A 26,584-nucleotide genomic window follows, 5' to 3' on the forward strand; every position below is an offset into this window, starting at 1 on the left:
TGAAACAAAACTAAAAATGGGTTTGTTGGACGCTGTAGAAGGGGAGAAGGAGTTGAAAGACTGGTGCCCCTGCTGTCCCGCATATAGCCAGCTGGATCAGTGTTCTTTAAAAGACTGGAGTGTCTATTGAATTTCTAGCTGGGAAGGTTGTCTGCCTAAACACTAGCCCTTTAGAATAACCACCAAAGTTTCGGAATAGGTGAGGAAATTGTCTGGCAGGGGTCAACAGCCCCAAAGAACATGTTGCAGCACCGCTCTTCTTAAATAGTTCCATAGCAGAGCCCGTCTTTTTCCCAAAGAGGAGAGGCCCTTCAAAAGGTCATGTCCAAAAGCAAACCCTTTACTATGCTGGTGAACTAAGTTGACCACAACCAGGAATGTCTACAAAGGACAACACTGGTACCAACCTCTCTGTCGATGCAATCTGGTCTATCCAGAATGGGGAGGACAGCGTAATTGGCTGCATCCTACCTGTCCTGTATTGTCTGAGCCAGATAGGCCACAAGATCCTGCCAAAAAAGATCTTACTGGCCATGTTTCAAAAGGCAAGTGTGTATCGGTCCAGCAGACAGAATGCTTTTTTGGATCGCAGTTCCAAAGCTTGCCAAGGAAAAAATAAGTTTGCCAAAAGGTGTCAGTCCTTTCAAATTCCCTGTCTATAGAATTGGTTAGAAATTAGTTGTACTTCTCCTTAGTGGCTCTCTGGAGTGGGGTGCTTGCTGAGGAAATCAGAGTCACCAGGAGCCAGTCTGTGATAACCGGCGACCTGCCTGTTCACAGGCAGGCAAGACCATAGCTTCAACTAGGTAGCCAGCAGAGTATCTGTGAAGGCATCATTAAATGGGTTCAAGGCCTCATATGTTGCTGGCCAGGCTGTAGAATTTCTTTCAAAATATTTTATTTAGTCATAATGAAGGGCAGCTTTAATGCTAGTACTTTGCCTGCCCTCCTAATCACCACTTCAAACGAGGCACTTTCTTCTGTTGGCAGCCCATGTGGGAAGTCAGGTCAAATGGTGTTTTGTAAGTCAAGGTATACAGCATCATCAATCTATTAAGGAGGGAGAAAATCCTTCTCCTCCCAGTCCTCCTCTTAATCCTAGTCCTCCTACTCTACCACCTATGTCTCCCTTCTAGTCCTCCTCCTACTCCCCCTCTTACTCCTAGTCCCCCTTCCCTTAGCCGTAGTCCTCCTCCAAGTCGTCCTCCTAGTCTCCAGTCTTCCTTCTCATCTGAGTCCTAGTCCTACTCCTCCTCCTCCCAGTCCTATTCCTCTACTCCTCTTACTCCTTGTCCTCATCCTCCTATTCCTCGACTCCTACTCTTCCCAAGTCCTACTCTTCCTCCGAGTTCTCCCCTTCTGCTAGTGCTTTTCTTCCTAGCCTTAGTTCTAACCCTCCTTGCCCTACTCCTCCTAGTTCTCCCCCTCCTGCTAGTTCTCCTCCTAGTCTTAGTTCTAGTCCTCCTAGTTCACCCCCTACTCCTAGCCTTACTTGTATTCCTCCTCGTCCTACTCCTCCTCCTCCTCCTAGTTCCCCTCCTATCTAGTGCTACTCTTCCAAGTCCTAGCCCTCCCTCTCTCCTAGTGCTACTCGTCCTAGTCCTCTTTCTCCTCCTCGTCTGAGTCCTACTACCCATCCGACTCCTACTACCCCTCCTAGTACTCCTCCCAGTGCTCATCCTCCTTCTAGCATTAGTCCTCCTACTCGTCGTCCTCCTCCCCTTACTTGTCGTCCTCCTCCTACAAGTCCTCATAATCCTAATCCTACTCTTCCTCCCCCTAATCCTACTCCTTGACAGAGTCCTAGTCCTTCTCCTCCTCCAAGTCCTTCTATTCATCATCCTTCTACTTCTTTACTCCTCTTCCTCCTCGTCCTCCTCCAAGTCGTAGTCATCCTTCAAGGTTTTAGTCTTTTTCCAAGTCTTTCTCTTAGCCCCCCCTCTTCCCAGGCCTTCTACTCCTCAGTTTTACTCCTGCTGCTAGTCCTCCTCCTCCTAGTCTTAGTCCTAGGTCTCCTCCTAGTATTAGTCCTAGTCCTCCTTGTCCTAGTCCTCCTCCTCCTCCTGCTAGTCTGTCTCCTATTCAAAGCCCCCCTCCTAGTCCTTTGGTCTCCACCTCCTCCTCCTAGTCTTAGTCTTCCTCCTTATCCTAATCCTCCCCATCCTAGTAATAATAATCCTCCTCGTCCTAGTCATCCTGCTCATCCTAGTCCTTCTGGACCTCCTCCTCGTCCTAGTCCTCCTACTCCTTGTCCTAACTCTACTTCTCTTAGTCCTTGTCTACTCTTCCACATCTTATCCAACTCGTCCTCGACCTAGTGCCTCTCCTCCTCCTACTTGTCCTGGTGTTTTCCTACTACTCCTCTTCATTCTAATCCTTCTCCTCTGCCTCGTCCTACTCCTCCACCTTCTCGTGCTAGTCTTTCTTGTCCTAGTCATAATCCTCCTCCATGTCCCAGTCCTCCTTCTCCTCCTCTTAAATTTTACTCCTCCTCCCAGTCTTAGCCCTAGTTCTCCGCCTAGTCTTAGTCCCAGTTGTCCTCCTCTTGCTAGTCATTCTCCTCGTAGTCCTCTTCCTTTTCATCCTAGTCCCAGTTCTTCTCCTAGTCCAAGCCCTCCTCCCAGTCATTTTCCTCCTAGTCCTAGATCTTCCTCTCCACAATGGTGTCCTTCTCCTCCTCCTAGTAATAGTATTCCTCCTCTTCCTCCTCCTCCTCATCCTCATCTTAGCCCTCCTCCTCTGCCTCGTCCTACTCCTCCTTCTCGTCCTAGTCCTCCTCCTCCTCCTAGTCCTTCTGCTCCTCCTCCTAGCCCTTCTGCTCCTCCTCCTAGCCCTTCTGCTCCTCCTACTATTCCTAGTCTTCCTACTCCTCGTCCTAATCCTACTGCACCTCTTCCTAGTACTACTCGTCTAGTCTAGTCCTACTCTTACACATCCTAGTCCTATCCTCCTCATCCTAGTCCTATCCTCCTCGCCCTAGTCCTTTTCCTCCTCCTAGTCCTCCTCTTTCTTCATCCTCTCCTAGTCCCAGTCCTACTCCTCCTCATCCTAGTCAGACTCTTCCTCTTCATCCTCAAAAACTGACTACATCAGGAGTGGAGGTTCAGATCCATGCCAGAAGGCATGGAAAGGAAGGAACTGACAGTACACAAGGGTGATGCTTATATCCCTCACTTTCAGGGCAGAATGGAGTCAGGGAGTATCTGCACACTGCCAACTAGAAGTGGGTGGGAGCACTGCAACAACAACAACATCTCCAGATGCAGTCTAACACCTCAGGAATATTCTAAGGTGATAAATCTGCAGTTAGAAGTATCTGTCAAAAACTATTACATTGCTTTGTATGGTGCAAAAAGCAATAAAGCCACCAAAAAAGGCTCTTCTGGTTTAGTCCAAAATGTCAGAGAAATGACCTCGAATCCACAAAAGCCAACCATGAAGTCCAAAAAACATTCCACAATAGGTCTCAATCCATGATGTCATATAATCAAGAAGAAAACAAGTTACTTACCTGTAACTTCAGTTATCAAGTATTGGTATCTTTCATAGATTCACATGCCTGAATCATTTCCCGTCGCTGAGGCGGGAGTCCCATGGTAAATAAAAAAGCAGTGCCAAAAGCACTTTGTAGTAGTAGGCCCTAGAAAAGGCCTGAGGCCTAAATTATAGTAGCCTACCTAACTCATTATGCTAAAAAGACCAAAGTCTTTGGTCCAACCAATCAGCTTACAGCACCCTCTAGAACCCTCTCTGCAGAGCCAGTTCTCCTCAGATTTTCGTAGCACAAGTGGGAAACAAGTATCCCAAATTTAGAGAACTGGCTCTCCGTAGAGGAGGGTGGGTGCATGTGAATCTATGAAAGATACCAATACTGGTTAACTGAAGTTACAGGTAAGTAACTTGTTTTCTTATTCAGTATTGGGGTATCTTTCATAGATTCACATGCCTGAATCGGAATAGCAAGCAGTAAGCCAGGCAAAGTCGGTTGCGGATGGTGGGAGACTTATTGTAGTGCACCCCCATGAATGTATAGTTAACAACCAACAATCGCCTAGAGATTGATCTATTAATAAATCATGTTCCGATTCAACATAGAAATCGTGCAATTTCCTACAGGAAAGAAACTTTTATCACCATAGAAACACACAATATGTTAACATATGTCTGCATATTATAAACAATATACTGAATTGTATTAATATTTTATGAAATAAGCCAACATTTGTACCTGAATGTACTCCTTATGGAAACAGGTGACGTAAAACAGCTTGGCCCACTGCCGCATCATCCTGATTTGCTGATTGCAGGCAGTAGTGTCTTGTAAACGTGTGGACATTCTTCCATGTCGCAGCACGGCAAATGTTCTTAAGCGTCACTCCTGCAAACAAAGCTGCAGACGCTGGCACAGCTCTTGTGGAATGAGATCGAACAGACCTTGTCAATGGTCGATTAGCCTTGATGTGACAGAACTGAATGGCGGAGGCTATCCATCTGGAAATTGTGGCTTTAGTGACCCCTTTTCCCAAAGTAGTCTGGCCATAAGCTACAAACAGTTGATCTGATTTTCTTAAAGTGTTGATTCTCTGGAGGTAGAACTTTAAGCATTGTTTGATGTCTAAAGAATGCAATGTTCTTTCCGCCGGGGTTGTAGGATTTGGAAAGAAAACTTTCAGTTTAATTGGTTCATTTAGATGAAATTGGGAAGGCACTTTTGGTATGAAGGTTGGATTCGTCCGCAAAGTGACATAGTTCTGGGAAAAATGCAAAAAGGGTTCCTTTATATTGAAGGCTTGAATTTCTCCCACTCCTCTGGCGGAAGTTAGTGCTAATAACAAAGCAACCTTCCATGTCAAGAATTTTAAGTCAGCTTTATGGATGGGTTCGAACGGGTGCTTCATCAGCTGTGAGAGGACTGTGTTGAGCTTCCATTCCGGTGGTAAAGGCTTTACTGGAGGATAAGCCCGGAAAAGACCCCTCATGAATTGTTTAATTAACGATGAAGAGCAGAGCGATTGAGTGTTAGCCATTTTCCTGTATCTGGATAAGGCCGCTAAGTGGACCTTTATTGAAGAAAAAGAAAGACCAGATCGCGCCAAATGCAATAAATAAGGCATTATTTTCTCTGCTGGCACCCCTATAGGGTGTAAAGCGTTTGAGATGCACCAAGCACAGAAGCGCTTCCATTTGAGACAATAAGTTTTTAATGTACTCTGGGCTCTTGCTTTCTTTAGAATGTCTCAGCAATCTTGAGGAATTTAGAGATGTTCAAATTCTAGGAAGTTCGGAGCCATGCGTGCAATTTCAGCGATTGAGGGTCTAGGTGAAGTATCTGACCCTCGTTGCGTGACAGTAGCGTTGGGGTTACCAACAGCCTGATCGGTGGCTCCTGTGAGAGTAGCATGAGTTCCTGAAACCAATACTGGCGAGACCACCTGGGAGCAATTAGGAGAAGGCGGCAACTCTTGAACTTCATCTTGCGTACCACTCGTGGAATCAAAGGGATCGGAGGAAAGGCGTAAGCATAAATCCCTGACCATCGCATGGACAGGGCATTCCTCCTTGATCCCTGTTGAGGGTACCTGCTGGCGTAATACCGGCATTTCTTGTTCTGTTGGGTTGCAAATAAATCCAACATCGGCTTGCCCCATCTCTGAAACACCTTGTTCAATTGGTTGTTGTGCAGTTCCCACTCGTGGCAATCTGACGAGGACCTGCTCAGTTTGTCTGCTAAGGTGTTGTAGAGACCTCTGACGTGTTCTGCCTTGAGAGTTATGTTGTGAATTGTTAACCATTGCCATAGCTCTTAAGCTTACCTGGACAATGTTTCTGATCTCGTTCCCCCTTGCTTGTTTATATAAAACATGCTGGTAGTGTTGTCCGTTCTGACCAGGACTGAGGATCCTGTTATCCTGGGGAGGAACGCTTGAAGAGAAAGAAAAATGGCTTTCAACTCTAGACTGTTGATGTGTCATTTTTTGTGCTATTGAGACCATTTTCCTTGCACCTGTAAGTCCTGGAGATGACCTCCCCAGCCCTCCATGGACGCATCTGTCGTCAGAATGAAATCCGGAGGAGTTTGCAAGAATGTGAGCCCCTGCTCCAGATTGCTCAGCTGTGTCCACCATTGAAGAGCATGCACCATCCTGTTGGTGACTGTGAGGGTGTCCTCGAAAAAGCCTGTCGCTTGTTGCCATTGACGATGTAGCTCTTCCTGTAAAGGCTGCATATTTAGACGTGCTAATGGAATGAGGTTGATGGCCGAAGAGCACATCCCCAGAAGTGATGCAAATAGGCGAACTGAAAGTGACCTTTTTCTTGACAGTTATGGCCAAAGCCTGTAGTCGGAGTTGTCTCTCTCGAGACAAGAATGCCTTGCATCCTACTGTGTCCAGACAAGCTCTACAGTAGGTTCTGCTTCGGAACCAATTGGGATTTGCTCTTGTTGATTGTGAGGCCTAGCGATGCAAAGAGATTGCGGCATATTGTAATGTCGGACTTTACTTTGGCCTTTGATGGACCTTTGACTAGCCAGTCATCCAAGTACGGGAAGATCTGTACCTTTGCTGATCGAAGAGATGCTGCTACAGGAGCCAGGCACTTAGTAAAAATCCTTGGGGCCGACTTGAGGCCAAATGGGAGGACTTTGAACTGATAGTGGGCGCCAGCGACAGTGAAACAGAGGTATTTTCGATGCTTTGGGTGGATTGGGATGTGGAAGTATGCATCTTCCATGTCCAAGGAAGCCATGTAATCTCCCTCGTTGAGGCAGTTGAGAATGTCCGAGAGAGTGACCATTCGGAATCCCTGCTTCTTGAGATATATGTTCAGATTGCGTAGGTCTAGGATCGGTCGCCATTCCCCTGATTTCTTTTTTATGAGGAAAAAACTGGAATAGAAACCTGTCCTTCTCTGATGGATTGGAACCTTCTCTACAGCGTTCTTGAGAAGCATTGCTTGAACTTCCTTGATCAATAAGTGAAGACGAGGGGGAGGGGGACCCCTGGGCCGAGTTGTTGGAGGTTTGGTGATGAACTCCAGGGTGTGACCATCTTGGACCAGGTCTAACACCCACTGATCTGTTGTTATTTGATGCCATTGTTTTTGGATGGTAGGGGATTGAGGTTGGCGCCCAATTGACCTCACTGTTTCTTGTGAGTGTCTCGCCCCTGATTGTTCGTGCGCTTTCTTCCTCCTTGGCGAGAGAAACCAGACGATCCAGACTGGCGATACGAGGATTGATAGTTCTGGCGGTATTGCTGCTGGTATTGCCTGCCTTGCTGATAATAATTTCCTCTTGACGGATAACCGCGTCCTCTCGCGCCTCTGAATGATCCTCTTTTGTACTTTAATGACCACAGTGATTTTGCAGTATCCGTATCTGTTTTAATTGCTTGGAGAGCTTCGTCGACATGTTTCCCAAAGAGGGACTCTCCGTCATATGCCATGTCAAGTACTTTCAATTGGACCTCTAGACGAAAGGTAGTTACCCTTCAACCACTCTTGACGTCTTAAAACAACCGCTCCTGCCAACTGTCTGAAATTTGTGATTGCAATATCTAATGCGCAGTCGATGGATTCCGCAGCTGCGCGCTCTCCTTCCATTAATATTTTTCGCGCTTCCTGCCTCTTGTCCTCTGGAATCAGCTCTATGAAACCAGCCATTTCGGACCACATTTGGCGATCATAGTCCCCTATAATCGCCAAAGAATTTGCCGCTCTGATGGAGGCCGCAGCCATGGTGGAAAACCTTTTACCAATAAGGTCTAAACGTCGCCCCTATTTATCAGGTGGTGAAGAAATAGGGGTAGCCGGGTTCTTCGACCTTTGTTGTGCAGCCTGAGAGATTACCGAATCCGGACGAGGAGGACCAATAAGGCACGCCGGACTATTGAGTGGGGCACGGTATTTCTTCTCAATTATTGGCAACACAGCAGGTACAGAAGCAGGGTTTTTCATTACCTTGAGGGCCTCTTTCCAAATGTAATCAATGATAGGAATGGCTCTAGACACCTTCCTGTTTTTTCTTTAAAATCGTGAAGAAAGCACTCCGTTTGCTCCACCGTCACCGGGAGTTTAAATCTGTTTGCTGCTCTCTTTATCAGATTGTGGAACCCACCTACATCTTCAGGTGGTAAATCTGAAGGCTGAGGAGTCGGGGGGGGGGGATGGCATGGGGATAACGTAATCATCCCATGGGTCTGATGAAGGTGCGTTAGGCAATTCTCCTTCCTCTACTTCCTCCTCTGATGACGTGTCCGGGGTTCGTGGAGGCAACTCAGGTTGCGGAGGTTCCACGACTGGAGAAAGCAGTGGAATTTGAGGTGGAGGAACAGGAGTAATAGGTTGAGGCATTTGTGGCGGAAAGCGTTGTTTATAGTCTGCCAGAATAGCCTGTAAGTCCTGTATCAGGGTAGGCAGTAAATGAGTGACTTCTGAGACCATAGGCCGTCTTTGATGTTCCAAAGAATGAGGTACTATAATGTCTTCCTGGTAGTAATGCTCAGAGTAAGCGTTGTCTTCATCATCATCTTGACACTTGATGATGAGATCAGATGGGTGACGCGCCACACCAAAAGCTCCTTCATTATCATCATCCTCAAAGTCATCTTCTTCCTCATCGGAGTAGGATTCTAGAAGATGAGAGGGCATAAGTGGCGACATATAAGAACCTTGTTGCCTCTTGTTAGATACGAGTTGAAAGGTCTTCGTTGAAAGTGGAGTACAAAAAGCCTGATTCCCAGTAAAAGACTTCACTAAAGCTGAATCCATCAGTTTTGATGGCAGCGGTGACAAAGGTGCAGCTGCCAGCTGAAAAGATGTCAGTCGACGGGAGGTTTATCGTCGACTAGGTAGACGACGAAGAAATAGTGGCCGATGGAATTGCCGTCGACGGGACCGTCGTCGATGGGCTCGAAGTCGACGGGACCGTCGTCGATGGACTCGACGTCGATAGAGCTACCGTCGACGGGACAATCGTCGACAGGCTCGTCATCGACGGAGCAGCTTACAATTTTTGGCCTCATGATTGGGGTAAAGGCAATAAATACAGTCCTTATGCTGGTCATCAACATGGACCCTCTTCTTCTCGCAGGTTCTACAAGGTCTAAACAAGGTCTTCTTGTAGACATCCTGAATCTCTGAAGAAAAAACTGAGTCAAGACTCAGGGAGACTCTTCCACACGACGTGCAGTGAAAATCTGAGGAGAACTGGCTCTGCAGAGAGGGTTCTAGAGGGTACTGTGAGCTGATTGGTTGGACCAAAGACTTTGGTCTTTTTAGCATAATGAGGTAGATAGGCTACTATAATTTAGGCCTCAGGCCTTTTCTAGGGCCTACTACTACAAAGTGCTTTTGGCACTGCTTTTTTATTTACCGCGGGACTCCCGCCTCGGCGACGGGGAATGATTCAGGCATGTGAATCTATGAAAGATACCCCAATACTGGATAACAGTTATGTATCACAAAAAATCTAACCACCTAAATGGAAAGAGAACGCGTCTGGAACCTATTTAGAGAGTTGAATGTCCATTAAATTATTTAAGAAAAAAATCAATAAAACATCAACAAAATAGAGATAAAAAGTTAAATAAATACATTAAAAATAGAAAGATAAAATAAACATACAGATGATCTCATCAATTTAAATTTACAGAAGCAGAGTCCACAATTACTATTCATGCAAACTAGCCAGTACCTAAAACTTACACACGGCATAAACTATAAAATCATACAAATCAGTTTCCAATATCCTAAGAGCAGTTAATTACTGCCTGGCGGTCTAAGACTTGAAAAACTGGGCGTAGCCAACTATGTCTTGATAGGTTGAACAAAAGAACAAGAAATGGGCTTCAGTTACCAAAGAAGCAAAACATGTAGGGGAAATGCTTTAGTTCTGAAGTCCCATAACCTATTTTACAGTAAAGCTATTTAGGGGTAAGCTCCCCAGCCTAAGTTTGACATACAACGTTCTTATGACGACGAGGAAATATGTGGTCTAAAAAGGCCTCAAACTGAGGTGCAGGCTTAAAACCCAAAAATTGGCTGATCAGCCCTCCAATTTGAGAAATTATACACCAGCAATGACTGATAAGTTGCCAATAATTAGACTTCAACTGTGCTACAGATTTACTAGCAATAGAGCCAGGGTTGACCCAAAGCTTTTTAAACTCTAATTTGGAACCAGGAGCGTACATGTTTAAGCCAGGGTTTCTTGCAGGCCTGGTCCACGGCAAGTAATTCCTTCGGGCCATTCCTGAAATGGATAGACCATTACCTCGGCCAATAAAGTAAAGGTCTGAGGGTCACTAAGTGGCATATTCTTTTTGATCCATGTCAAGCAATAAAGGAAGAGACGGTACTATCTGGGACATTAACCAAGGACTGTACAAACCTATTTTCTGAAACAATGAAGGTGTCAGAGGTGTGCAAGCCCCCTATTTGTGCACCATATAATGCAGCACTTTACGCTTTATAACCAGCTAGGGCTGGGGTTAGCGTTCTTAATCTTGTAGCCATGAACATATTTTAGATTGCCAGCACTCTATGTTGGATAATCAGACTGCTCTTCTGAACTCGCGGGGCCTAAGGAAGGCTGTCAGAAACCTTAATCCTGAAGTAATCCAAATTAAAAACGTGTTCTAACACATCACCAACCACAGTCAACCTACTTCCATGATTCTTATGAGCTTTAAGCATCATATATTTTGTTTTTGAAAGTATTCAGCTCGAGACTTCTTTGCGAACAAAAAGCTAAAGACTTATTCACTAGAGATTGCAAGCCCATAGGAGTTTTAGATATAAGAGTGTTGACTGCACATAGAAGGGCTGGAATTTTACTATAATCGAATGTGGGGGAATCATTAATACAACAGAGTGTTGGTACTAACTGTAGGAAGGTACCTCCTGACTATGGTTGCCCCCAACTTTTTGCCCTGTGTTTTAGCTGGTTTTTGACATAGTCGACCTGGGATCCTGCCAATCAGGACCCCAGGCCTACTGCTCTCTCTTTAAAATGGATTCCATGTACCTTAGGTGCATTTCCAATTGGTACTGGGCCACCTTATCAGACCCTGTAACTCAGGGCATAGGTGTACCCAGGGCCGCCAGGGGCTGCAGCATGTATTATGCCACCCCTGGCTGGCCTCCTAAATTTGACACAACTGGCTGCATGACAGCTGGGGCAAAGTCGTGTAATCACCCTTTGCTTTAGGTATAGTAGCTCTATATCTAACCATACAATGGACACCCGAGTTCCTATCAGTCACTCCTATGGCAGGCCTTGACAATCCTGAAGGCAGAGTGCGTGGGCTCGTGTGAACTAGGCTCTGGCCCGAGCCGAGCCCGGTTGCAGCTTGCGGAACCAAGACCCAATGGCTGTTCCATGGTAACGCGTACCACATCGGTAACTTCGGTGTCGCGTTATCAAGACATGTCGAGTAAGGTGTCATACGAATCGGGATGCTGCCCTCTCACCAACTCTGGCGACGAGGTTAGCATTCCGCCCTTCTAGAGGGACACGACATGTACGTAACTGTGAACCCCGGTTAAAGTTAACTAAAGCCTCAGCTCCACAAAATGGATGCTGCCACCACAGACACGAGTCTGACCTCCTGCTGCTGGGAGTCCTTCCAGCGAGGAGAGCTTGGACAAAGGGTTTCCTGTCGAGGGCGGTGTTCGCACCGTCCCAGACAGGGTTTGTGTATTCTGGGTAGGTAGGGCTTTTGCGAGAAGGTGACTGCGGAGTGGCACCCCGGTGCTCACTACGCATCTGCCGGTCAGAACCAGTTCCAGGGGCACCAGCCCTGGCCGGGGGAAAGTCCGGCAGGGGAGAGGGGTGTAACTACCTCCCTTCCTGGTCCCACCCTTAGGGCAGGACCTAGTCATGTACCCACCCCTTTCTTTAGAATAAAGGCCGGAGCGGGGACCCTTCCAAATCAGATCATCTTTGAATCAAGAACTACTTTCTACGAAAGGACACTCAAGACTCTTCTCAAGATTTCTCCCTTGTGACTAAGGAGTAGTCACCCTGCATCAGCGGGCACCATCTAAGAACTCTGCGGGTTGCTGTAAGTCCTTCCTCAAGGAATCCGACGGCCCAGCTCGACGAGAACCGACTTCCCTGGCACCTCTGACCTCTACCCACGTCATCAGCTCAGCTGTGATCTGTGGGTGCGACGAGACCGAGGGACCGGCCATCATCAGAACCTGCACGCTCTTAATCAGCACGACCATCGAAGCAATTCCCTGGTGAGTGCTCTGGGGTCCGAGAAGCCCCGACCCTGAGCCGCTCCAGCACCGAAGTGCAGTCCCCCAGCATCTCCACGATCTGCGTGGGGCCCTTCTGCTCGCTGCTCAGCACGTTGTCTGGTCACTAGCCGCTGGCCTGTGCCCTTCTGTGACGACATCCGACAATCAACACTGCTGGTCTGGTTGCTCCAGACTGGCCCTTGCTTCCATCTTTGCGAGAAGCACCCCGGACCCTCCTGGTCCACTCAAGACGCCATCTTAGGCCCACCACGTGGCCCTGAGATCTGCCAAGGCTTGTTGCCCCATCCTGGGCCCAGCGACGCCGACAGCATCATCCTTCGTGGGACAGCTCGCACCTCCGCCGTAGTCGCCGACAACGCCTCCTGGTCCGTGAGACTGCAGAGCCTAGCGTCGCCCACTCACCTGGTCGAGGTGACGGCCAACCGGTGCCATCCTGGTACCCTCTGACTACTGGCTAGTAGTACGAACTTGGTCCCCTCTGCTTTCAGGTATCAACAAACTCCGATCCAGGCTTGGATCTCTACGAACTATTCATCACTGGTCGCCGGCCAGCAACTCCTTTTCTTCCGGCTCCTGGCTCGTCAGCGAAGACCCCGACGCCTGTAAGACTTGTGCAGCCGCAGCCCTCGTGGCTAGGTAACTCGGCATTTCGGTGCCTGCATAGCCTCTTTACTCTAGGGTCCCGAGTCCCTCGCTTCCGACTTGCCTTATCGGGTCCGCCCGAGACCTTAAACTTTCCGTGTCCTCGGACACTTGTTTTAATTGTGCACTTGAAGTATTTTCCTAAGAGATTTGGTTTGTGCTTAGTACCCTGTCCTCATAAAGAGTCCAGGGCTGTTGTGAATCTTAATAAATATCCTGTTTATTTTCATAACACTTGTGTGGTGTCCTTTCACTGGGTGTTCAAGGGGTACATGTGTGGTAAACAGCTGGCTTAACGCGCCCTCTCGAGTCTTTAGCCTTAGACTGCTCGTATCCACGCTACTAGGATAGCTGGTCTATAGGTTGACTTACAACCAAACACCATAAGGGTCGTTGGAACGATACATAGCGGTCGCTAGAATAGCGAACGTTGCATATCGGGCCAACTTCTCACACTAACACACACCCCTGCCTTGCACCTCTGTTCATTGGTATTCTTGCTGTTAATTCCCCATTAGCATCTAATGAACTTGAACTTAGATCTCCTGGTGTAATCTATCAATGACCGATACTAGGTCTTCTGGTACCTGCATACTCCTTAGTACCCTCCAGAGAATGTTCCTAGGGACCCAGTCAAAAGCAGCTCTTAGGTCTACGAATGACACATACAAGTTCTCTTTCCGAATGAACGCATACTTCCAGTTTAACTGAGCAAATAAAAAGACCAGATCAACACTACTAACTTTGAAATGAAAACCTGCTTAAAGAGGGAATAGGATCTGACTAGAATCCATCCATCCAGATCTGCACTTTGTCCAATAATTCTCTTGTAAAGACCTTTAGCAGGTTACCTATTAAACTAGTGGGTTTATATTTGGATGGATCTTCCCCATTCCCTTTCTTGAAGATGGAGAACATCTGTGCTCCATTCCATGTATCAGGAATTGGGCATTCAGCAATAATGGCGTTGGATTATACCTTAATATACGGTGCCCAGATGCCTAGTTCAGCACACCATAGATCGCCTGGTATTTTGGCCGGCCTGGGAGTCTTCATCCTGTAACATTTTATTGCCCTTTTTCGTATCCTGAAGGGAGAAGGACAATCCTTAACTTTCCTTACTTGTAGCTTTATCGTTGTGATCCATCCTTTTTGTAATGGATGTTCCAACCGGTTGGGGGGGAATAATGATAAATGTGATGTACACCGCATTGTAGTGGTGCATTTGACACACAGATGATGGATGGAATGCAGAGAAAATCAAACATTCACCCCCAGTCAAGAGATCTGGGTTAAATCCATTGTTCTTTTGCTCACCATGCCACCCCAGCTTTGACCCAGTCATACACAAATCGGTCTTGACCCTATGCCTCATGGGAACAATCCAGCCCGCACTGCCAAGCCAGGTCCTTCCAGGACCAGAAACTAGCATCCTGGGACTGGTTTCGGGGCATCACCCCTCATCAGCCAAGCTAGCTTGAATCCGTGCTCCCATCTGCTATAAAACGCTTTGTTATCTTTGCACTTAGTCGCTGTGAGAAGGTCTTTCCACTTTCCATCATCCAATCCATCATCCAATTTCCTCCTACTCATCTCTAGTGATCTTTTATACTGGACCCTTGCTCTACAAATAGCTGATTGTGTATGTGTTTAACTGCATCCATCAATTCCCTCTTCGGCAACTATGGTGAGATCTTGGGCTGCATTCGATTTCTTAAGTCAGCAGAGAGAGTGTCTGGTACGCCTTTTGCCACTATTTATCTCCTCAGGCAGCCCGAGAGAAAAGTGGGCAATCAAATGACTTCATCAGTATCCCAAAAGGTGACCTGGTAGGGGCCCTGATAACCTTCCCCCTGCTCAAGGGGACTTGTGAGGACACTAAGGGGACACTAAGGGGAGAGAGTAAGGGACCAGGACATAGCCAGACAGTCAAGTCCTCTCATAAGCACCTGCTCTGAGCGGGGAATTAAGTTTAAATTGGATACAGGGCTTATTCATCTTCGACACACTAAGTAGGGTGTGATGGATTACACATATAAGACCTTCAACTAGCCTCCTGTTTGTAAGCGTTAGCTTCATGTAGTGGTAAGCCTCAGTTGGGGAAGAGTGCCGCTAGGCACCAACTATATCAAAGCGATTAAGTGAATGGCATTGACGTGTATATCTAATCCAATATACTACTTTGTTCTTAAGCGACTCTGCATCTTCCCTAACGAGGGGGATTTAATTTGGGTACCTTGGTCATAAATACGATAGACTGCATATTAGAACTTGTTCTCTCACAATTTCTGGACTCATTACTATGTAACTGGGTTTTCTTGCATGAATTTGTGGAGCTGGGATTATCTTCATCAGAGATGTAATCAACAAATGGAATATTGGAGCAGACCGGGGTGAGCAAAATACCAGAAGGAGTAGTAATACTATGCTGCTTGCACCTATTGAGTCACTCGTTCTCTATCGTTTTACCCCAAACTTGACTGTGCAAATCTCTAGAAGTATTGAGAGAGAGAGGAGTAGGTCAGTGGCTGGTAGCAGAGACCCTGCCTTCCAACTTTTTCATCTAGTCTATGAGACAATGCAAGAACTACGTTTTTATTGGTTTCATCTTGGCTCTCAAAAGTTCAAACGCACATGACATCTCCATTCCTACAACCTCCTGAAAAGTTTGAGATGCCACAACTGAGAGATCTTTGACCTGATTCTAAGCCAGAACTTCTGAGACAGCTGCAACATCTGACAAGAGCTGGAACCAGTTCTGGCATGGGACACTTATTTCTACTAATGTTTTAGGAGATAACTAGCAGTTAAGGATTACATAGGACAGACAAGCGTCTTGGTATCACTGGACCCGATGACTGCATTAGTCTTACTTTTCTTCCTAAAAAACCTATGAATTCTATCAGAAGCATTCTGACGCCCTGGTATTTCTTACTGGCTTATAATAGATTTCACCTTTTTAGTCAAGAGGCCAATATAGTCTAACGTAGAATTTTCAGAGGCGTGTTTTTTATAGGGCTTACCCTTTCCTTTACCCAATCCAGGGCCTTCCTTTTCCCCATAAGACCGGATTAATTAGCAAAGGGAGATCATGCACAAAAATACAAAAAAAAAAATTTAAGTGAACAAAAGAGACAACAGCCTTTACCCCAAAGGTATTAATAGATCCAACCTAAGCTACTAATGGAAGTCTCAAACACAATTAAAACACACCAAAAACCTTATTGCACTTAGTACAAATATTCTTCTGAAATGAAGGAGAAAGGGGGCTGGCCTTGCCCCTCCTCTTCCAGGCGATGATGGACGAAAATGGACCCCTCCCTTGGCCAGGGCTTTGACAGTGCGCAGCTGCTGATGATAGCGCAATAAATTGCACTTGCACAGGATAGCCCTTCTCCTTGCCCGTTTGTCCTGGCAGCAGGGCTTATGGGACAGGTAGTCCCATCCAGCAGTTTTAACGTCCCCCTCAACGGATGATGGCAGCCCGCTAAACAGCGCTTTCACAGTAAAGTCCCTCCTCGCCCCTCCTTCTTGGCGGCAGGGCTTACATGGCAGGTAGTCACCTTCCAGCTGTCTGGGCATGTTGAAATAAAATACCTCAATCGAAAGAAAACGTAATACTATTCAAAATATTCCATGTCCAGAAACCCAATCTTGGTATCATGCAGAGGTGATAAAATCACAAAATGAAGAACTGTAGAAGACAATAAGTGTGTCAATGAAGCCTGAAGTGAGCCAGACTGAGTTGTCATACGGCAAGGAACAGTACAAGAGAGATTTGGGAAGTGAACAACTCAGATGGAAAATAAACCCAATAGACGTCAAACATTAACAAAAATAACAGAAATGTTCAGCATTTTAATTAAAGTTTCTTCTCACTGAATTAAACTACTCCAATATATTCTAATAGGGAGATGTGCACACCAAGCTACAGGGGCATCAACTGATTCCCTCATTAATATCAATTCAAAGAGACGAAACAAAACAAAATATATATACGGCCCTTGATCAACCGACAACTCTGTGGGTTATAGAAAAATGACAAAACGAATCAACAGTCTACGAACCTGCCAATCATTTGATAGCTGAACAGCCAGCAACTAAAGAGTCACTGTAATGGCCCGTAACTAAGCATGCTCCTATTCTACAAGAGCCATAGAAGGTGCTAGCATCTTCTATGGAAATAAGGAAATCATCCCACTCATTCTAAAAACAGTAATAACTATGTAAATGTTCTAAATGAATAGTCCAACCACTCTTTTTGCTTTCATGTGAAGGGAATCTGCAACATGCAGATCTCCACTAAGAGAGTTCAATCCACATGAAGTTTAGGAAGAGTTCAGACACCACACAAACCTTGGAGTGTAGGTAACTGAGCGTTGCAATGCGTTGATCTTTGCACAGGGTTATGTCCCCTCACACCCTCACCCAAATGAAGTGGGTAACTGGCGAAGGGAAGAACACATTTCGGGAAGATTCAAATCTGTCCAGCATGGATTCAAGATATCCCATGGATTTTGAAAATATGTTTCTGCTGGAAAAAAACACTGTATAAAAATGAAATCCAAAGAGAGCTCAAAGGTGGTGATACAATAACATGATATGACAATGAATATCACTACATTCTATCTTGAGAGAGCCAGCATGATTATTTGAAGGCGTAATACTGCATGAATGAAACCATTAACTTTTCTTTGCTACCTACTTTGAAAGGATTACCAATTGTATGAGGTCAGTAGGCACACTGATATGGAAAAATGTAGACATGATGACAAAGAAAGCAGCAGCGTGGGTATTTTAACTGATGGATCGTCATGGAACTTATGAGAAGAGGATGCAGCTTGCATCTTTTTTCTAGCCAGCCACCCAACACGGCCAAGGAGTGGCACACTGCAATTCCTAAGTACCTTAAGGGCTAGAGTGACTGGATCCTGGACACGCACATCTTTGTCAGTATCCGGATCGGATATATTCTTCACCTGGAGGCCAGACAGTACCGCACAGACAACATGAAAGATTTGTAGGATTGTGTAAGACCTAATGTTAATGAACTGGTTACGTTCCTCGTAATTATAAGGGTTCTCTCAGAGGTTCTGTCACAGTAAGGCAACAGCAGCTAGAGTTGATTGCAGTTCCTTAGTGGCCAACACACTCATGATGTAAGAAATGCCAATGTAATAACTTATTTTCCACTGTGCTTGTATGTTCTAGTGAATCCAGGATGTTTAGTAAGCAATGTCAGATTCTCATGTGTACTCAGTCTGGAAAATTCAGTGTCACCTTCTTTGAAGAGGATATGGCACTCATCCAGAATTCAATGAAAGTCAAAATATCATAGGTTAGCATGGAAACAATTATTTGATTTATGGGTTTTCTTATGGACCCACAAATGCTTTTGTGCTAGAAAATATTAACTACATTTCATTACTATTGCAAGAAATAAAAAGTTATTCAACAATCAATCTTTTTGGATTTTATGTTGCATCTTGTCATTATTAAACAGCTGATAACAGGTTTAGAATTCATAGATATACAACTGTAAAACTGTAAGCCCCATCTGCCCACACATATTTAGTTGTGAGCCATCATTTGGTTTTAAAGTGGAACAGCGAATGACAAAGTACCATTTATGTAGACTTCAGCAACTTAATGTACTTGGTTTTGATTTACTTTTAAAAGGCCCCTTAATGGTCAAGTCCTTTCTCTAAAAAGAATTTGCTTCAATATCTTGAGCAAAGTGAAGACTCGTCTTGACTATTTTTTAGTTGGCTTTGACTGGCATTTCACAACTCTGTACTGCCATAGGCATATTTCATAAGAAAGTCCGGCAGTCTTAGGAAGAAGCCAAATTCTCAAATGTATATTTACATTAAGAAAAATGTTCTTGTCATTTTTAATCAATTACTGATCATCTGCACTGAGGTTTCCATTAATGTAACCAAGCTGTTATACTAAAGGCAGAGACAAATATTTTACCAATCATAGCTGTCTCCAATTAGGAGCACTTGGACTAAAATACCTTCAGAAAAAATTACTTTCCAAAGAATTCTAGTTTTTGCAATTGGAGGTTTGCAATTCCAGGTGGCTGCAAAAAGTATTTAAAAGATAATTGAGGCTATTCCCAATGCTGAGGTTAGAAACAGTGATTACATTAACATTTCCTTTCATTAGACTTGCAGAGAAAGGATTGATAACTCCAACAAAAGATTGTGAAAATAATTGGTGTTGTAAAGGGAGTTACGTGTTCCCATTATCTCACCTTTAAAAAATATATTTGATGACATCACTAGGACAACTTCAGGAATGTTTTTTTTTATTGCGTACTGCTGCAGTTTGAATTAATGAAACAATGGGTAATATTATTCTGAGTGGCATTCTCCTCACAAAAATAAACAATAACCCTAAATTTTAGGACATGCATTAGAGACAGTTCATCAGTCATGGAAAATTCAACTGAGCTTTGCCTGCTATGAAACTCTGTTGGCATGATTATTAATCATTGATGGAAGCGTGTTTACTGTCCACAGCTAGTGCCCTGATTCAACAGTGAGACTCCTGTATGTTATCTGTAACAACTATTGAGATAAGGTGGAGGTTAAATAGTAATTAAGAAAAATCAAAACAAATGTTAAGAAAGTAAGGTTTTGAGGAGAAAATGTATAACCGTTTTAAAAATAAGAGGTTGGTTTTTGAAACATTCACACAAAAGCTGAGTATCTTTATTTTACAGACCTGGATTTCAATGTGCCGGGGATTGTCAATGAACTTTTCTATCAATAACCGATCATCTCCAAAGCTTGAAGCTGCTTCTTGCGATGAGAATTTGAAGCCTTCCCTATAAGAGAACATAAAGAAAATAATAAACAAACTGCCATATGTCAGAGCTATAGGATTTTAACAAAGATATTCTACTACCTTATATTGCTGAGAGCCTATGGAATCTCCATTACTTAAGTATTATTAGGAACTGGAACATATGCTCAGATGTGCGCGCCACATGGAGTCAATAACTACTGTTATTCGTCCGCAAAGCTAAGCCTTCTAGTGCTGTGCAACATCTAGAATTCTGTCAAAACGGCTACCACCACCTGCTTTCATTCTTATCCTCCTTCAATATCTCCGATTGGAGCATTTACTCAAAAACATGCAACACTACATTCAGATGGCACGGGGTACACCAGAATGCACTACAGCCAACCATAGAGACTGCACAACCTGAAGGAACAGGAAGAAAATGGAAACCGTGGAGCGAGTGTGACCAGGTAGGAGAGCAGGGTCATAATCAAGTGGCAGGTGGGTTATATTTAATGCAAGACATATGATAAAGCTTATGTAGCTACTTTTGGGTGTGTGGCTTGGACCAAGCTGAACTCAAGCTAGTGGAGCGCATCTCCACACCCAACCATCCTTCAACATCCTGGTAGGAAATGCACTACTTGCAGAACATTACCTAATATTGTGGACTAAAGGATTCAGTACAATGTGCTACTGAGGCTTGAAGTGATGAGTTCAGGTCTGCCTGAGAGCGGAAGACTTGGGTCTCAGAATGTCAAAATCCCAGCTAGGTGCAAAAACCTGTGCCTTCCCGCTATAGCAGCAGAGAAGATTGCTTGAAGGTTATGGCTGCTGCGGTTTGAACTAGTGAGGTCCCTTGGGGAGCCAGAGCAGTTGCAGGTAGCATAGGAGCTTCTAGGCAGGAGGGGATGCTGTGTAAGTTCCTGAGGGAGACCAGACTTCTCTCCTGGGCAGAGGTGGCAACCCAAGCGGAGACAGTGAGAACTTCTATAGCCCATTTAGACCCCAAGACTGGTTTGCAATAGGGGGAACACCGATGCATCACAGGAACTAGTCAGCACAAGCTTACCCTGACAGCCATTTAGTCTAGGTGTTCAGGTTGCAACATCCCCCTGGAGCTTGTGCCCTGCAACTACTCATCTTCCTCGAACTAAAGAGCATACAAGAGGCAGCACAAGTATAAGAGAGGGACTGACTGACATCCCTAGACACTGCAAAAGAAGGGAAAACACACCGACTGCATCAGGCCCGGTGGTCGGATCTACCAGGGTAGACTATGGATGACTCTGAGAAGATGGTGGAAGCAGGAAGGAACAATGCATTATCATACAAAAGTCAGCTATAATATTGGCCACTGATTCCAGGACCTGGCACTGAAACCACTCTCTGCCCCAAACCAAGGGACCTATTGGGCCTGTTGACAACACACAAGCACCTGGCGAGGTTAACAAATGGTGCTGCAGAAACAACCAAAACATTGCAATCCTACACTTTCTTAAGGCATTCACAAATACGTCCAGTACATCCATCCAAACAACCTAGCTGCTATGAACAGAAGCACCCAAGATGAAAGAAACCCCAAATGAGAAAAGTAGAAAATCCAGACCCCCCCCCCCAAAGAAACAAGAGGGAGTGGAATAGCCTCATTGCTCATGCCACCTCATCGAGATAAAGAAGTAATCGATTGTGAGGTAGGCGGGTCAAGATACGTTATGTTATTAAACACTTGTATCGCGCACGGAGCGCACGGATACTCAAGAGTGTCCCGGCGCGGTTGGTGGACATATCAGCAAAACAGCAAAATTAGGTGGCTTGGTTGAAAAGGAAGGTCTTCAACTGCTTCTTAAATAGCATGGTATCCTGAATATTACGCAGCTCCAGAGGGAGGGAATTCCAGGCCTCCGCTGCTTGAACAGAGAGGGAACTACCCCCTAGCCGAACCCTACGAAAGCGGGGAAGACTGTCAAGCGCTGAATAACAGAGTGGAGATTTCTGCGAGGGGCATAGAAGGAAAAGCGCCTCTGGAGATAGACCGGGCCTAAACCATGCAAGGCTCTATGAGTAAGGGCCTTGAACTGGACTTGATGGACCACAGGCAGCCAATGCAAGTCCTGTAAGTGCTGTTTCATACTTGAGCGCCCAGGGATTTGTAGCAGAACCCTAGCTGCCGCATTCTGTATTACTTGAAATTTTTTTGACTGATACCCTGGAAGTCCAATCTACAGACCATTAGCATAATCAATGCGGGACAGGATAAGAGCCCGAGTCACCATTTCCCTGGCTGACCTAGGTAGCAGAGGGAAGAACTTCCTGAGAGATTTTAGAATACCAAAGCACGCCCCGCAAGTCGCTTTATCTGAACGGTAAATCTAAGATCATCCCCAAACCAGATTCCCAGATTTTTTACAGGGTTGCCAGATGACTTAGGCTGGGGGTACTCTGGAGGCCACAGAGTCTCCCTAAAAGACGGAGGGAAGGAACCGTAAAGAAGAACCTCAGACTTGCCCTCGTTGCACTTCAACTGTGCCCTAGCCAGCCATCTGAAGACGGACGAAAGGCAACACTGGGCTACTGTGGGGGACAGCTCACTTTCCTTCCAAGTGAAGAGGAGCTGGGTGTCGTTCGCATAGGCTATGACTTTCGTTCCCAGCTCCTCTGCAAGAAAGATCAAGGGTGTGATATAGATATTAAAGAGAAGTTTCAAAGTCGAGCCCTGCGGAACTCCAGTAGACACCCTCCGGGGGTTGAGGAAAAAGGTGGCATCCAGACCTGCTGTGTACGATCTTCTAAGAAGGATTTAATCCACTCCCAGACCCGGCCAGACACACCATTGTGAGAAAGCCTGGTAAGGAGTTGTTGATGGGGGATCATGTCGAAGGCGGCAGAGAGGTCCAATAAAATCAAGGCCGCTCTGCCGCTGGGGTCCAAACATTCCCTTATAGCCTCTGATATTTCCACAAGAGCGGTCTCAGTGCTATATGATGCCCTAAATCCGGATTGGGCCGGATGTAGAGCATAAGATGAGTCAACAAAAGTGGATAGCTGTCTAAAGACTGCTTTCTCACACACCTTGGCCACCGCCGGAAGAAGAGAAATAGGGCGATAGCTAGTAAGTGTGTCTGGGTCTAAGGAAGGCTTCTTCAGAAGAGATAGAAGTTTAGCCTCCTTCCATACCTGAGGGACGATGCCAGTCCGAAGCGATACATTTATAATGGCATTCACCTCCGGATTAACTACCTCTGCAACCCCTGCAAGCAACCTAGCAGGACACGGATCAGTAGGAGAACCAGATTTAAGGGATAAAAGGATGGATAGAGAATCCGCCAAAGTAATCGGCAGGAAATCCATCAGTGGGGGAGCTAGCAAAGAGGGAACTGACAAGCTCGAGATATGGAATTCAGCCTGCCCTGTGCAAAAAGATCCTAAGGTATCCTGTATTGCCTGTATTTTATCGATAAAAAAGCCTGACAATTTCTTGCACCACTCTGCCGAAAAAGGCAGGTCTGTATGCTCCGCACTGGGATTAAGGAAACTCTGAACAATGGTAAAGATTTTCTTTGAATTATTTCTGGAGCCAGCAATGTGCTCCGCATAAAAATGACTTTTTGCCTCCTTAATAGCTGCATAATACCCCCTCTGAGCCCTTCTTAATGCTAATTTCGCCGAAGGGCAGTACTTCAACCTCCAGCAACGTACAGGTTTTTTACATGAGTGTTTTAGTTCTCCACGATTGTTAGAATACCAAGGTTTGGACGGCGCATATCTTATACGCCTATTAGAGAGGGGAGGAGTTACAGACTCTACCGCCTGGAAAATCCAGTTGGTATAATTCTCTAAGGCTCCATCAAGAGTACCATTGGCAATGGGCCGGGAGTTAGACAGGGCCCGCCAAAAACAGAGGCATCTATCCTCTGAGAAGGCCTGCTTTGAGAAGGCTTTATAGAGAAAGAGGGTTTGACAATAGACCAAGAGAACTGGATCAAAAAATGATCTGACCAAGGTACTTGAGGAGGTTGAACGATAGATAAAGGAAAATTGGATCAAACGAAGTTCAGGATATGCCCCCCAATATGCGTGGGGGAATTAGTCCATTGGGTTAGTTGTGCCAATTTAAGTGAATCCTTGAATTCTATCGTATCAGCCCCTGACGGGCAGTCAAAATGTATATTAAAATCCCTCAAAAGTAGGAAACTGAGAATCGTACGGCCCTAGGAACAATAACCTCATCAAGAGCTTTCAAAAAAGCTCCAGTAGAGCCAGGTGGTCTATACACAAGCGTACCACCTAGAGTGAAGTGCGGGGTCATAGAAATAGAAAAATCCAGTATTTCACCCCCCTCAATTCCTGGAGAGACTTCATGGATCAAGGTCCAAGAGTCTCTAAACTCCACTGCTAAGCCTCCAACCCTTCCTACTTTCCTATCCACCCTCGTAATTTTAAATCCTCTGGGGATGGCCAACTCTACCATAGGGGCGGAAGATTAATTAAACCAAGTCTCCGTCACAAACAGGAGGTCGAACTGATCCTCAGAGAGAAGTTCAAAGAGGTCTGGGGCATGCTTAACAAGTAAACGAGAATTGATAAGCGCCTCCCGAATGCGAACCCCCTCCCAAGCTGTTAAGATGGGAGTAGTCCGAGGAACTGAAACACCTGAGGCAGTGTTAAAACTAAATTCACACTTGCCACATTTCCTAGCCAGATTATCGAGTCCCCCTAATGACAGTCACACTTATTCTTTAGCTGATTTAAGCCCAGTAAACCATCCCGACTATAGCACTTGCGAACCTCCAGCAGCTCTTTAGAAAAATGGGCATAATGGCTGGCGCTGGTCGCATCCTGGGCATGGACGGGCGCAGACGGGCTTGCCTTTGGCGCGCCTTCGGTGCGCCAGCGGCGCACCCGCTGCGCGCGTCCGCTGCACGTCTTATTAGGCATACGCCTTAAGTGGACAGTTCCCTCCCCCGGCTAGAGCGCCAACTCCAGCCCAGGACCGGGAACCGGAAGTATGGAGGAAGAAGCACTACCCTCTGCACAAACTGCACCAAAAAGCCGCAACAGAACGGGGCAGGCAAGGTAAAAACAGAGAGCCAAAAGTGCTTTAACAATTATCCCCAACCAATAGTCAGTTAAGATACCACAATGTTTTAAAATATGATTAAAATAGCTGTGAGCTGACCGGAGCACCAAACGGGTTAAGCAGGAGCGGTCACTATCCTGCTTTCTCCGCTGCGCATCATATTAGGCATGCACCTTAAGTAGACAGTTCCCTCCCCCGGCTAGAGCGCCAACTCCAGCCCAGGACCGGGAACCGGAAGTATGGAGGAGGAAGCACTAACCTCTGCATAAACGGCACCAAAAAGCCGCGACAGAACGGGGTAGGCGAGGTAAAAACAGAGAGCCAAAAGTGCTGTAACAATTATCCCCAACCAATATTCAGTTTAGATACCACAATGTTTTAAAATATGATTAAAATAGCTGCGAGATGACCGGAGCACCAAACGGGTTAAGCAGGAGCAGCCACTATCCTGCTTTCTCCGCTGATACAAAGGTGACTCAAGATTCAAAGCTGACCATCCCATCTGTGGCCCAAAGGACCTCTGCTGGATGACTTTGTTCACATCACCAGCACCTATCGTACCACATGATAGGGCATACTCCTTCAAACACCTCCAAGTTTTGTCAAGAGCGGACACCAATGCTCCCACTGCCTATTCCCTTCAGAGGAGTTCTGAGCCTGCTGATTCCCACTTAGAGAAGGAGTAACAGTACCAGAGAGCTGGCTCTCAGGACGACAGTTGCTCCCCATCTTAAGCATGTAATAGACCTTCTACAGGCCCCAGGTCACCAGGATATACAATGACTCCCTCAGGGTAAGATTAAAAATCTTCTTGCAGTGTTGGCACTGCTCAGGAACATGCGTAGATAGAAAGCAGAGTATACAGACGTCCTGACAGGCAGGGCACTTTTCCAGCAGAGAAGGCATAATTATGGACAAAATGACTAAAAATTCTGGATGTATGACGTTACAACGCAGGCTATTACAACGCCTGCCTTTACAACGCGGTTTTTACAGTGCATACCTTTACAACGCATAGCGCTTAGAGGTGCTGGATAGTGAAAAGTTTAATTTTCTATTCCAACTCCAGTCCCCGTGGACACTAGGGAAGGTGTTGGATAGAAAATTAAACTTATTCCCTATCCTAGAGCGCCCCCCAGCGCAATGGGTTGTAATGGTTTGCGTTGTAATGACCGCGTTGTAATGGTAGTGCGTTGTAAATGTTTCGTTGTAAAGGTTGTTCACCCAAAATTCTGTCTGAAAAGGCTTTAAACAGTGAGAGGATATTGAAAGACAGAGTGAAACTAAACAAAAATCCACAGATTAATCTTGAAGAAATAAAGTCCAAATGGTTGAGCTCAGTGCTCCAGCATCCTGCCACCAGGTGCCGGAAAAAAGAACTGAAGCAACTGCCACCTACTAGGCATGATGGGCTACAAGTGGTCTCAGATTCCTTAAAGTTAAAGGCACAGACACTGTTTCAAACTCACATAAGGGCAGCCTACGTGGTTACACTGTCCTGCTATCGTTCATCTCTTTCCTTTACAAAAAAGGGTTTGTGAAAAAGATTTAAGCCGTTGTAAGAAATTTTCACTTCAAAATGATACATATTCAGGGGTATTTTAACCCTTTTGTAAGTAAAATCTGAAGTATTTCTCCAATGTAGCCTGCTTTCTAGGCTGCACATTATGCTCTTTCTTAAGTGTTTCTGGAGCATTACTGAAGAGGGGCGAACGTCTTCACTTCAGATAGTCGATTATGAAGTCCTCCAGGATTCCCACACATGGGCGTAACTGTTCAAACGCTTAAGACTATCAATAGAGA

At 45.6% G+C, this 26,584-nt stretch overlaps 1 protein-coding gene across 1 annotated transcript in view; it reads right to left on the minus strand.

Annotated features, from left to right (window-relative positions):
* Window positions 1-26,584, minus strand: part of PCCA (propionyl-CoA carboxylase subunit alpha) — a 2,575,253-nt gene that overhangs the window by 1,624,090 nt on the left and 924,579 nt on the right. Inside the window, exon 10 of the mRNA XM_086934374.1 lies at window positions 19,642-19,744. Within this exon, the coding sequence (XP_086790500.1) occupies window positions 19,642-19,744 (103 nt within the window). The remainder of the gene's footprint in view (window positions 1-19,641; window positions 19,745-26,584) is intronic.

Source organism: Lissotriton vulgaris, chromosome 8 (genome assembly GCF_964263255.1).
Source record: "Lissotriton vulgaris chromosome 8, aLisVul1.2, whole genome shotgun sequence".
Taxonomy (NCBI): Eukaryota; Metazoa; Chordata; class Amphibia; order Caudata; family Salamandridae; genus Lissotriton; species Lissotriton vulgaris.